Here is a 13,166-nt window from a genome sequence, read left to right as displayed (position 1 = left end):
TGAGAACACTCAGAAGGCTTCCATGACGCCTCTGATTGTAGACAATTACTTAATTTCTTCTAATTCCTTTTGCTTCCTGTGGAAGCAGGGCATTATGTAATTAAAAACAGCTAAGTGGTTTTTAGGTCACTTCCAGCTCTGAAAAGCACAGAATTCAAAGCTGCTAAAAATAAATACTTTAAAACTGACTGATATATGCACACACACGCACACACACACACACACACACGGTTTCGCTGTGAAAAGGGGAGGGACTATACAGTATTTTACAGAACTTTACAGTGCATCAGTATCAAAACGTTTTAGGTTCTTGTTCCTGAAAAAAAAAGTTTCAGGGTGGCATCAGCCCTGCAGGGAGAGTTCAGCTACCCGCGTTTAGCTTCCAGGCGCTTCAATCTGCATAGAGGCAGTGTTTCGGAGGACCACATCCCAGCTCAACTGGGGATCCAGCGGAATTTGTAACCCCCGTTGGCGGTCCGGATGGTGAAGGCATTGCCCTGAGGGAAAGCAAGGGTGCGGATGGTGCTGTGGCTGCGGATGGGGGTGCTGAAGGAGCCGCCCTCCTCGAGCTCACTGTGGCTCAGGTTCAGCGTGCTCCGGCTGCAGTCTGTGCGCAGCCCCGGGAAGGCGCCGTGTAGGTTCCCGGGCCTGCGGTCCAGGCTCGGGGGCTCGGGCTGCAGCCGGAGCCTCTTGGGATCGCGGCTCTGCAGAGCTTCATCGCAGCGCTCGGAAATCTCCCTCAGAACTGCGTCCACTTCCGCGCAATCCTGCCCCGCAGCGCTGAACAACTCCTCCAGGCTCCTTTTGGCCGTCGCCTTGAGCAGGAAGGGCTCGGCTGCCGCCCCGGGATCCCGGGAATGGGTGATCATCAGCTTCTACAAGAGATGAGGAGGAGCGCCGCCCTGGGGCCTGCCAGACTCGCCTCTGGCGCCCGAAGGAGGCCTGGGCTAACTTCCAACAGCGCGACTCGGCAGACCCCTGCAAGTGACTCAGCAAGCTGCCAGCGGTCCTCTCCTTCCCTCGACCCTCGCTGGGTCCCAACACTGGGAGCAGGGTTGGGGTGAAGGGTGCACAGGAATATTTCCGACTTCTGCAGTGCTCTACACGCCCGCGCCCCACTTACATCCAGCACCGAGGCCAGGTGCCGGGTCCGACTGGCGAGTTCCTTCAGTTGTACATTGCGCTCCTTCAGGGAGGCGATTTCCTCCTGTTTCTGGGTCAGCGTCGCGTGCAGCTGCAGGAGGGGACCCAAACATTGAGCTGTAGGCTCCCGTGCTCTCTCTCCTCTGTACACTCGGCAGGAACTGAACCCAGATCCTCACATCTAATCAGAAACTTGGGGGCCCAAGAACGTTTACACTAGTGAGAATAATAATCAGTTTTTATTACAAAGCACTCAATGTTTCTCAGTGAATCCTCAGTATAGTGATGAGGAGTGCTGACTTGGGCAACAGGCAGATAGATACAGATTCTGCCTCGAAGTTCAATCTTCTTGTATCTCAGTTTCCTTATCTGCAAAGTGAGGCTGGTAAGAGTATCTAGCTCAGTGTCTGTGGGTATTAAATGAGGAAAAGTAAATGGGTAAGTGCAATACTAGGCATATAGCCTTCAATAAATATTGGTGGCCCTAATAAAAATCTGGTGGGTAGGATTATTCCCACTTAGGGACGTTGTAAACTGAGCCAGTAGAGGAACAGCAGCTGCTTGGACTGATCCACTGGCTCTAACATGCCAAAGGGGCACATCTCTGTGCCTGCAGCCTCCACTTTGTCCCCGAGCACCATGCCCTGCCCCTGCCCCAGCCCAGTGTCCCTACTTGATTATTCTCGATGAGCGCGTCCCCCAGTGCCCTCTGGTTCTGGTCGGCCACCTCCTTCCAGTACTGCTCTGGCAGGGGCACTTCGGGCGGGCTCAGCGGCGGGGAGATACAGGGACCAAACGGCAGGATGTCGCTAGGAGAGAACGGGAAATCTCCGCCCGCCAGGGAAGGTGACATCAAAGAGGATGAGTCTGATGAAGAGGAAGAGAGGGAGCTGGGTTTGCAGCCTCAGACTCGCGCCTGGCTAACTACAGGGACAACATGTCACGACGGGTGTAGGGTTTATATAGAGATTTTTCTTTATTGATAAATCAACCCTCACTCTGCAATCCCCAGGATTCCCAGGCCCTTCCTGATATCCTGTACACTCTCAGCAGGCGCTCAATAAATGCCTGTTGAGACGCTCTACACTGAACTTCCACAGTGGCCGGGACAAATTTGTCTGAAGTCACACAAATCCACTACTCCGCACACTCCTGTCACCCAGGCTCTTCCTAGCCACGTCACAGCTTAAGGCTGGGCTCTCTTCCAGAAGTTGCACTGGCAAGTGGAGAAAAGGCTATCTATAGCGATCCAGCGATTCATCTTCTCCATAAGGAAAAGGGAGGGGATCCCCTAAATATGGAAGAGCCTGACACTTTGATGAGTTGCTGGCGAGTTGTTAATGAGTACACAGTTTACCACCTTCAGGGCCACGAAATTTGAACTTGTAGGATTTGAGGGGTGGATTACTGCAGAAACTGCACTTGCCTGCAATGAGATTATCCACGGTGTCTCTGAAATCCTGCAGATCGAAGTCCGCTGCCGTTTGCAGGGAATTGCTCTGAAATAAACCAGAGGTGAAAACTAGTTAATGTTAAGCCTGGCGGGTCTCGAACACCTCCTAGACGGTCAGCTAACCTCCGGGACTCGGTGGCAGGTCTACGCGCAAACGCGTTCACAGTGGAAACTTATACCTGAAAATCAAAGCCCCGCCCCAGGCGCAGAATCCAGGAGGCTTGCACCTCCGTGGTGGGGACCCTGCTACGAGGGTCCTGCCGGGCGCTGAAAATGCGTTCAGCTCACCGCCGCCACCTCGCGCCTGGCCTCCGGCAGCCGGCACCTTTCCGCGCCGCCTCATTGGCCCGCCACCAGCCAACCCTACGCGTTCCTAGTGAGGCCGCAGACCTCCAGCTCAGACTTACCTCTCACAGGCCAAGGGGCCACAGCTCTAAAAGCTGGGAGCACGGTGTGCAAACACTCCGTCCTTGCTCCCAAGATCTGCCGGCGTACAGGGACATCCAAAACAGTAACTCCAGGCCACATAACCCAAGAAGGCTCAATCACAACTAAACCACCCGTCCCCACCAAGAAAGGGAAAAGGTCGGCTAAGATATGATGGGCCAAGAATGCTATGTGGAAAGTGCCTCTGTTCAGCACGCAGCCGGCATGGTCCCTATTGCTCTTTTGCTTCTCGAAAAGTTGGAATTGACTTTTCCCGTCCAGCGTGATACACCTCTAACATTGTGGACTGGACGCTCTCCTGGGTTCCTGCAATGTGCCTGGGTGAGTGAAACGGAAGGGTACGGTAAAATGCTGGCTGCCAGGAAATTTTTTATTCCCTTAATTCGCGGACAAAAGAGCTGACAAAACTCTTTTACGTTGATTTTCTCTGTTAATTCTCACAGCAGTTCAGGAAGCTGGCAGAGATCAAGAAGTGATTCCTCCCCTGATGGAGAAGCTGAACTCAGAGAATTGCCCAAGCACCCAACTTTGAAATAGTGAAACTGGAGCTTCTGCTCCAGAATGCTGGTGCCTATTTCAAATCCTCTTTCCTCTACCCCTCGTTGCCTCTAGCTTTTATTTCTTTTTTAGGAAAGTCTGGCTTCCAGTGAAGAGCTCGGGGAAGGCGAAAGAGGTCCCTCAAGGGGCATGATCTGAGGGGCCCACCAGAGATATCTGTTCTAATGATCTTTGTTCTATCATCATTTTTTTTATTCCTCTGGGTTAAACTTACTCGTCTCCCAAACCCTCATCTTAACTATTCAGATACTTCTGAGAAGAGGAGCTTAATCTGAAGTGAAAGTGTGAAAGTGAAAGTCATTTGGTTGTGTCAGGCTCACAGTCCATGGAATTCTCTAGGCCAGAGCTTAATCTAACTCTAACTTCAAAGAATGTACAAGTTATCAGTTTCCTTCAGGGAGCACTAATTGAGATCTGACGTTGTAAAGGGAAGTCAGCTTAGAAAGGGAGGACTGAGGGCCCCAGACAGATCCTGAAGCACAGATTGTTCCCTGGTTAGGTCAGAAATTAGGCATTTTCCAAGGGCTAAAAGGTCTCCCTCTTAGCAGAGAAAAGCCCTTACCACAGGAAGACTGGAGGCCATCTGAGGAAATGGTGCCCAGGAAATGCTTTCTCCTGTGCTATCCCAGGTCTTGGCCCATTCTGGACCCCAAACACTTCTAGAGCACTTCCTCTCTGTGTCCACTTTCCCCAACAGGAAGGAGAAATATAACCAGAGTGTGTAGTGGCCAGAGGGTTCCCCTGGAGAGTCTTTCTCTGGGGATGTATCTCCTTCTGCACCAGCTCTGCCTTCCTCAGGACAACTGAATCTCTTGGGCCATCTGGCAAGAGCTCTGCCCTTAAAACTCTCTGAAACTCGAAAGAGACATGGGCTAATTTTGGTTCGGTTCATGGGCTCTGGTTTGTGGGCTTAATCCTTGGTGCAGGCTGTGCCAAATCCCTTCAGTCGTGCCTGACTCTGTGTGACACTATGGACTGTAGCTTGCCAGACTCCTCTGTCTATGGAATTCTCCAGGCAAGAATACTGGAGTGGGTTGCCATTTCCTCCTCCAGGGGATCTTCCTGACCCAGAGGTTGAACCTGAGTCTCTTATGTCTCCTGCATTGGCAGGTGGGTTCTTTGCCACTAGTGCCACACACAATCCTAGGTAATTCAATGATATTTCTGTGGTTACTCTGTTACTATCTTCCCAATTAGATAAAAACCTGGCACTTTTCCAACACAAACAGCGGGGGGGGGGGGGGGGGACTAAAACAGAACATGATGTCAAATTTAAGTTCTGTATTTATAAGCCAAAATTCAGCAAGAGCCTGCTTTTTCTCTTGCAAAATAAACATGTTGCAGTAAGGGAGTGATGTAACCCTCTGGGTCAGTTGAATGATGTTCCTGTATTGTCTTTTTTTTTTTTTTTTAATCTGAGCATCCAGACTCTAAGAGAATAAGAGAATAAATAGCCTCTGCAGGGCAACACCCACTCTTCCCGCCTTCCCAGTCTCTGCTCTCAGGGGCCACCTACCCCAAGTCTCCCTGGGCTCTGGCCCAATTCTAAGAGGCACTTAGACCCTGGGACACTTTGTTCCACCATCCCAGTCACAGTTCTAGGGGGTGGTCATATCCTCTGGGGAGTCCCTAGCACCTGCTGCCAGAAACCTCGAACAGGCACCCTTCTTGTAGGTGCCATCTAGCTAGGACCTCCTGTTCTTCTGGGCACTTCATATCCCATCAATGAGCCAGGCTTCTGGTCTCAGCCCTGGTGAGTGGGAGGAGTGAGATGTAAGTGAGAGGATAGGTTTTCTTGGGGGAAATGCCTCTTTCCCCCACGGGAGTGACAGTAGCCTTTGCAGAGGGTGAAAAGGACTTTTATAAAGTGCCCAACTGCTGAAGGGCCATCTCTGTACAGAACAACGTTTTCAGTCAGATTTCTTCAAATCCTTTGTCACTCTTCCGGCTTCCTCCAAATGTAAATTCTCTTCGTTTTTTCCAGTCTTGATGGAGAAGTTATTCTCCAATCTCCACACTCCTTAGACATCCAGGGAATGAAAGTAGTTAATGAATGACCCGGAAAGGCATGTTGGAAGGACAGAGAGGACGCGCTGATCTGGTGCCCAGGGCGCAACTGTACTCCCACTCACCCACCTGATCCCTCGGTGAGCAACCTCCGAGTTGCTCTATCGCAGCTCGGAGGAATTGATGGGGAGGAGAACCGGAGACCCGTCTGGCAGGGGAGCCCTCCCTGCGCAGAGTTGGTCAAAACAGCTCTGAGAATGGAGCCACCGTTAACATGCTAGGAGGGAGGAGGAAGTTCCTATTTTCGCGGCTCGGATTCCTGCAGGACATCTCTCCCTGCTAGCCAGGTGTTCCTGTGCTCCCCTCCCCTAACGGTTCTTTAAGGAAACTCGGGAAATAGAACTTTGGGCTGAGAGGCAGGGGGATTCCACCAGGGGAAGTACCTGTGAGGCGGCTGAGTCACCACCAGGCGGCGGGTCGGACCCAAGAAACGAGGAGCAGTCAGCGAGGTCCTGCAGGTCTATGGTGGTGAGCGCTGCGCGGCGAGAACCCGAGACACGCGCCGGGCTGACCCTGAGCCTCCCCGCAAGGTCTCGCCGCGGGCATCGCCGCCAGACATTCCGAAACCCCGGGGGAGAAGGTTCTTTTGAGCCTCGCGCGCCCCACCCACCTGACTTGGGGAACTCGAGGGGTCGAGCGGGGACCACCGTGCTCACCTGGCAGTGCAGGGGTCTCGGCGTCTGGGGGATCCTCGTACACCGACACCCGGCTGCAGCCGCTGCTACCGGAAAAGAACTTCCGCGGAGGAGCGAACTAGCCGGGCACAGAAACGGTGAGCGCGGGTCAGCCCTCGGGGCCGGGAGCGTGCGGACCCTGCCCGGCCCCGGCCCGTTGGCCCCACCTTCCTCTCCGGCTTCCCGGGCTTGCTGATGGGCCGGCCTCGCGGATCCAGCATCCTGTTGGGGCAAATGCTGTCGAAGGCCCGGCGACCCGCCGCGGTCCCCCCGCACTCCTGCATCCTGCCTCCCGGTCCGCTTCAGGCCCGGAGCCCCGCGCCGACTTCTCGGAGGCGGCGGCCCGGGCCAGGATGGCAACCCTACACCCAGCGCTCCGGAGGCTCTGAGGCCGGCCAGAAGTCGGGAGGCGCGTGGTCGGGGTGGGGCTAAGGAAGTACAGTGGAGGTGAGGAGGGAGGGCCGGTGGAGAAGGGGGGACCCTGCGCGGGAGGGGCGGCTCGCGCCGGAGCGCCAGAGGTGGCGCCTTCAGCCCCGGACAATCTGCACTTTGGCGGAGGCGTTAAACCAACCTGGCAACGCGGCTTCCCCCGGGAACCCGGAGCGCGGGGCCCAGGCCCGCGAGCGCCCTTTAGGCTGGCATTGGCGCCGCAGCCTCCCGGCCGCGCCAGACAAGAGAGGAGAGGACATCCCCTACTGGTCCCTAACGCTGGGTACAGCCTTCCCGCCTACGGACGGCGGGAATGGGAAAGTTAACGATTCTGATTTCATTTTCTTCCTCCCCCAGCCACAAGGCACGAAACAAACTTGGAGCGTCCATCGCCAAAGCCAGAGCCCAGCATTTGCCCCGCCATGTCTGTAGGATTTGGTGGCAATGTAGATTACGGAAGATACCCCAGATTACGGAAGGGCTGGAGGAGAGCCCTCCTGGTGGCTGACTTCACTTTGTCTGAAGCCCAAAGCCCTTCTCCATACCCGTACCCCGCACTTTCTCAGGCAGCAGCACCTGAACATAGCCTTTACAACAGAAGGTCGCATATCTCTACAGCCCCAAATCCCCTAAAACCCAGGTCTCTCCCACGGAAGCCCCAGCCACCTCTCCAAGCATTTGGCCACTTTCCGTACAACCTGCTTCGACCGCTCTGCGGGAGTCTTGGCTCCTCTTTCTCACCCTGGAAGCCTCTCCCAGGAAGGGGCATCTTCATCTGCTTGGGTGAGAGGTCTCTCCCAGGACCAGTTTTACATCCATCCAACTTGAACAATCATCTGAAGTTGACATCTTTGTGACCCTCTATTGGGAGCCTTGTGGATGTCTTATACCTCACAGGAGTAGTGCAAGGTCCTCTTTTAAAGGGCATGATCCTCTTTTATTTGCACCTGTTATCTGGATTCATAGACAAGATTGCCCTAACAGAGATGGAAAGCAACCTAATGATATAATTAGAAGAGACTTAGAGACTCTCTGACCCACCTATAGATGCAGGAACCCAGTGAGGTCAGCCAGATAGAGTTGGTGTGGTATTGCTGATGGCGAGGAAAAAGCTCTGGCTTTAGGGTCGAAACCCAGGCTCCACCAGATCTGTGAACCCTAGTTCTTTCGGAAAACCATTAAACCAAAACACTAACTAACTTCAAGAGAGTTGCTGTGAAGATGAGAGTGTTTATGTAATGTGACTGGCCCCTGGTGTGGATAAATTAATGTTGTTTTGAGAAGCCTTTTCAGCTGCATGTCCAGCCTCCCACAGCCTGTTGCCCAATCTGTCTCCTACTTCCTCTGGTTCCCCAGTGGCCTAGCCACTAGCTAGTCCATTCCCAGGCCCTATCCTTAATGACTTCCCAGTTTGTAAAAGGAGTGGGAAGCTCTTAGCTGAGTTTCGGGGAGATCTCTACATATCCCAAGATCCAAAACAGGCCCATTTTCTATCATGAGTTCCGAGCTGAAGTAGAAAAATAAGGGTATTGTATTTTTAAATGTGCAATAGATTTTCTGTGGCAATGGGAGCTGGAATAGCATGATTGTCCTGGTCTGGATGATTTCTGGCACAAAATCACCCATATCAGTTTCAACTGAGTGATGGAGTAAATGCTGGTGAAGACAGCTGCTCCTCAAGTCATTCTTTTGCAGAGATACCCCACCCCTAACACTCAGGCTGAGGGCTCCAGATATTCTGGAACTTGGAAGAGATGGTGTGATTTTTCTCCTCCTCCTTTTCACCATCACAGACTAGCTTTTCCTCAAACAGCTTGGCGATTACCACTTCCCTTTCCCTGAGCTAAGGAGTAAGTTCCTGGAAAGCATAGCATATCAACCCATCAGGAGATAAGGGGTCCCAGACACCTAACGTCAGGTGCTCTTCGCTCTAGAGTGTACATGGGTGCCTAAGAAGAGCAAGGAAGTTTCTCTAAATATGTTTTGAGTTTGCTTTTTATTTGTTGCATTTGTCATACATTCAGGTTTATGCTAAATGCAGTAGAAAGACAGTTTATTCCCAACTTGAATTTTTTCTACCATACAGAAAATTTGAAAAACCAATACAATGAACAATGGTAGCATTAACATTTTCCTATATTTGCTTTATCTCTATTTTTTTTTCTTTCTGTGTAATCTCCCTTCCCATCATTGTGTAGGCTGCACCAGCCTTCTTGAAGATTTGTTATGTACCAGGCAAGACCTGTGCCGAGGGGTGTGTAGAGAACATTTCATTAAATCTATACCTCAGCACTTCCAGGTAAGTGTTACTGTTATTCTCCTTTTTACAAGAGAGACTTAAGCACAGATATGTGACTTGCTTAAAGTCACACAGCAAATTGATCTCAGAGCCCAGATGTAACCACTACTTTATAGTACCTCATAAGAATCTAGTTTAAGCTTCAGAACAGCCCTGGTGACAGTTGGCTTTTGGGTTCAGGTTAAGAAATTTGCAGGAGGCTACAGATTCAGGGCCTACAGCAGATTCCCAACAGTAAGGATGAAGATGGTGGGACAGCTGTGGAGTCAGAACTCCAGCAAGCCTCTGTCCCATTTCTTAACTCACTTTTCCATCTGTAAAATGACTCCTGCAACATGACCAGAGGCAGGGACTGTACTGGCTCTCCAAATACTTTCTCCATAGTCCCTATTGAATGGAGGGCATTGAGCAGATCACTTGTCCCACATGTGCCTTGGGAAGAGACTTTTTTGAGCATTTTCAGAAACCTGTGAGAGAAATTGAGCATTGTGGCAAAGTGTGGAACTCTGGATTCAGACCACCTACTTTCAAATCCTGATTGCTCCAGTTGCTCAGCCTCTCTGTGGCCCAGTGTCTGTCTCTGAAAAATGGGATCATAGACTCTGCCTATTGTTGGAGGCACCGAAATAACAAATGCTGAACACTGTGCCTGGTACACCTAAGCACTATTACTATTGTAATATTGTTACTGTGGGTTCACATGTAGCAGGTATAAGACAAGTGGGAACCCTTCAACCATGTGACAGGATAAATGGATTCAATTGGTAGTGGCCATCACCGCCTGCAAAGCCTTCAATTTTCCTTATCTGGCATTTATCAGGGTAGCTCTCACTTGCCCTAGCTAGTGGGACTGCCTGGTCCCAAAGTTTGTCAGCTTGGCGCCTCCTGCACCAGCAGTGTGCTTCATGCCCTCCCCCTCCCACCCCCAGAAACAACAGCGGCTGCAGTGCATTCTTTTCAGTCTCACACCCCACCACACCCTTTGAATCTCTAGGAGTAAGCAGTCAATTTCCTAACAAGAGGATCCCTGGTTTCAGGCCAACAAGTGACCCTGACTCGCCTTGTAACTGGCTACAGAAACCTCGAGGGACCTGGTGTTTCCAAACAGAGATGCCCCCAGGGAGGGAGGTGCTCTCCTTAGTTACTGACCACTTCTGTTCTCACCTTGCTTTCACCTTCCCTCTTCCCACAAATGCTTGCATTTGTAACATTCAGTCCACCAAGACAGCCTGTTTATTGAGGAGAGATTTGCTTTTCTCTGTGCTCTTAGCAAAACAATGAGATGCTACTACCTTACACTATACAACCTGCAGGATGACCTGGAGACTAAGTGGGAGCCCTGAGAGCCCCTCTTTGGGTCAGTACTGTACTGTTTCAGTGCAACGGGAGAGGTCCAACAGCCAAGAGGGGATCAAAGGAGACCAAGGGTCTACTTTATTTCGAGCTTGGGGACAGGGAGCACTTCTCTCGGATCTGGAGGGGCAACATATGAGTCAGGGAGGTTCCATTTATGGCCACCAGAAGCTGCAGCTTGCCCAGGCAGTCCTGCAGCGCCGCCTCAGGGTGCCCACCCAGGCGCAAGTCCATGGGGCGAGGGAGCTGCAACATACGGTCGGCCAGCGCCAGGCAACAGATGGCCAGCAGGGAGGGGGTGTAGCTGGTGAAAGCGTAGTCAGCCAGGCTCAGCTCCGCCACCCCGCGCGCCAAGGCTTGCGCTTCCAGGGCTTCGGAGACCTCGGCCTGCCCGGCCTCCACGCGCGCGTGCGTGAAATGCTCCAGGAAGAAGCTGATGGTGGGAGCGCCCAGGCTGAAATGCAGTTTGTGCAGCACGATGCATTCGAGGTTGCAGAGCTGCTGCCTGGAGAAGGCACCGCAGCACAGGGCCAGGAGCTGCTTCACGCGAGGCGGGTGCACCTCCACCTGTAACACAAAGACACTCAGCCCTCGTTGTGCAGCATCCAGGGCCAGAGAACCCCCCAGGCGAACCAGGACTCCCCTCATCCCTTCCAGAGAGAGATGTGGGGGTTCCTCTCTCCATACTTCCACTGTAGTTGTCTGGGGTATACTTTCTGCGCAATTTCTCTAACTACCGTAGCGCAGAAAACAGTTTGAGAAATTTGGCAGATTCCCCCCACCCCGCCCCCGCCCCGCCCCGCGACTAGAATAGAGAGGCTACAGAGAGCTGTGAAGACTCGGCTTTTTTCTTTGGGGACTGAGTGAAAGGATTGTTCGTTTGGCCGGGGCGGCGGCGGGCGGGGGGACGGGTGGCTGAGGAGTTGTGAAGTTAAGGCTGTGGGGTAGGCAAGTGTACAAACCTCTGCCAAAATGAGTTCAGGGAGCCTAGACCCACTCCAGTATTCTTGCCTAGAGAATCCCAGGCATGGGGGAGCCTGGTGGGCTGCCGTCTATGGGGTCGCACAGAGTCGGACACGACTGAAGCGACTTAGCAGCAGCAGAGTTCAGTCAAGTGCACTGGAGAGCCAGAGAGGCCGGGAGCCTGGCTGCCCCCAGACCCCATGAGGAGGTACCTGTTTGCAAGCAATGAGCAGAGAGGTGACCCCGAGCAGCTGGAAGCAGTCTGCAGCCACGGGCGTGGTGATAAGGAAGCGGTCCAGAGTGTTCACCGCCAGGCACAGCGACTCGAAGGAAAGGCCGAACTGGCGGTGCACGGGGATTAGCCAGCTGAGCAGCTTACAGCGGGACTCCGCCGTCACCTGCCGAAGGGAGGAAGGAGGCGGGCCCGCTGAGCCTAGGGCTCAGAGGGACTGTGGAAGGGACAGGGCACCAAGACCCGGAGCGTCCCCGGAGGGAGGCGGGAAACAAAGGAAAAGCCGAGAGGTGCTGGAAACTGGGAAACAGGTGCGCAGCGCCGCTGAGGAACGAGCACAGGCGGGGCTGGGCGCCGGGACGCCTGGATTCACGCCTGGCGCTGTGCCCAGTGCGGATACACGTTACCTCGTGTAACCCTCTCAGCAATTCAAAGGGTCCCCACACTTGGCAAATGAAGAAGCAAGCCTCAGATTGTTAAGTAACTTGCCGGGGTGGGTAGGAGTCCGGACTCGAACCTAGAAACTGCCGTAACTCCTTTGCATTCTACCGGGTCCCTGCTACCCAGTTTGGAGACCTCGGGCCGGTCACTGAGGCCGTCCAGGCCCCACTTTTCTCCATCTGTAAAATGAGGCTGGTGGCCCGGCCCTTCAAAGCTCTTTCTCGCTCCGACCCGAGCGGAGGGAGGGAGAGGAGCTGGGCTGCCGAGGGCCAGGGCGCCGCGGAGGGCGGACAGAGCAGGAAAAGAAAGAGCCCGGGAAAGGAAGAGGAGCGGTGGCGGAGAGCTGGCTCCGCCAGCGCCTCACTTGTGGCTGCCGCGCCAGCGACTCCCGCGGGTGGAAGCGGCCTTCCCGCGCCTTGCGGAAGGCGTAGCAGCTCTGACCATAGTCGCGGAAGGTCTGCAGATCGAGTTGCGCCAGCTGCTGGGCGGCACCCGGCGCGGGGCTGCAGCCTCGCGCCGCGGGGCTATCTGCGCCATCCGAGCCGGAGCTGGGGGACTCGAACAGGTCGCAAACGCCAGAGTCTCCCGGGAGCGGGCTTGTGTTAAGCGGCTGCAGCGGCTGCTTCCTCCGTAGGCGTGGGCGCCGGCTCTTCTTCACCGGGGCGCGGAGGTTCCGGGCGTCCCGACTCCCAGCCCAGGCGGCGGGGCTCATGGGGCTGGTGGGGCCGGGGGTCACCATGATGAAGTCGGACGGCCGTTCTATGACTCCCGGGCTGCGGAGAAGGTGGACCCGCGCGCCTGGGAGTGCGGAGGAGACCAGGCCGGACTCGCCTCCAGCCCCTAAGTACTCGGCCTGCGCGTTCCCTCGGCCACACCCCCGGCCTCTCACTGGCTGAGCCCAGAGCCCCACGAAAACCGCGCTTTCCCGGCTAAAGACCCGCTCACGAGCGAGCAGCTGGCACACTCAGCCTCCTGCGTCTGCACCGGGGAGGGGTAGCTACCGCCGGACGAGCGCTCTCGCCTTGCGCGGCCGGCTCCCAGCGCATCCCTTGTTACCTGAGCAACTGCGGCGGGATTTGCCCGCGCCGCGTTGGGTAGTGGTAGAGG

The 13,166-nt window shown here is 54.2% G+C and overlaps 2 protein-coding genes across 2 annotated transcripts; both read right to left on the bottom strand.

The window, feature by feature from the left end:
* Window positions 207-6,782, bottom strand: MCIDAS (multiciliate differentiation and DNA synthesis associated cell cycle protein). Its single transcript, XM_018065809.1, has 7 exons — window positions 6,510-6,782; window positions 6,325-6,421; window positions 6,052-6,143; window positions 2,570-2,642; window positions 1,817-2,010; window positions 1,124-1,234; window positions 207-875 (listed from the first exon to the last, which is right to left on the bottom strand). The coding sequence occupies exons 1-7, from the start codon at window positions 6,624-6,626 to the stop codon at window positions 435-437; spliced, it is 1,125 nt and encodes a 374-aa protein (XP_017921298.1). The 5' UTR covers window positions 6,627-6,782; the 3' UTR covers window positions 207-434.
* CCNO (cyclin O) lies at window positions 10,241-12,899 on the bottom strand. Its single transcript, XM_018065801.1, has 3 exons — window positions 12,424-12,899; window positions 11,599-11,784; window positions 10,241-10,990 (listed from the first exon to the last, which is right to left on the bottom strand). Exons 1-3 carry the CDS (start codon window positions 12,796-12,798, stop codon window positions 10,505-10,507), a joined length of 1,047 nt encoding a protein of 348 aa, XP_017921290.1. The 5' UTR covers window positions 12,799-12,899; the 3' UTR covers window positions 10,241-10,504.

Source organism: Capra hircus, chromosome 20, assembly GCF_001704415.2.
Source record: "Capra hircus breed San Clemente chromosome 20, ASM170441v1, whole genome shotgun sequence".
Classification (NCBI taxonomy): Eukaryota; Metazoa; Chordata; class Mammalia; order Artiodactyla; family Bovidae; genus Capra; species Capra hircus.
This window is presented reverse-complemented; position numbering and strand designations above follow the sequence as displayed.

Bases quoted from the DNA above. Each gene is read 5' to 3' on its own strand.
- MCIDAS (XM_018065809.1), bottom strand. From the start codon at position 6,626: ATGCAGGAGTGCGGGGGGACCGCGGCGGGTCGCCGGGCCTTCGACAGC. The intron at 6,144-6,324 runs GTGAGCACGGTG...CTCGCCGCGCAG, and splicing joins CGAGACCCCTGCACTGCCAG to CGCTCACCACCATAGACCTG. The intron at 2,011-2,569 runs GCAAGTGCAGTT...CCTCTTCATCAG, and splicing joins CGTGGATAATCTCATTGCAG to ACTCATCCTCTTTGATGTCA.
- CCNO (XM_018065801.1), bottom strand. From the start codon at position 12,798: ATGGTGACCCCCGGCCCCACCAGCCCCATGAGCCCCGCCGCCTGGGCT. The intron at 11,785-12,423 runs GTGAGGCGCTGG...TCCCTTCGGCAG, and splicing joins CGCTGGCGCGGCAGCCACAA to GTGACGGCGGAGTCCCGCTG. The intron at 10,991-11,598 runs GTACCTCCTCAT...TTTGTGTTACAG, and splicing joins TGCTCATTGCTTGCAAACAG to GTGGAGGTGCACCCGCCTCG.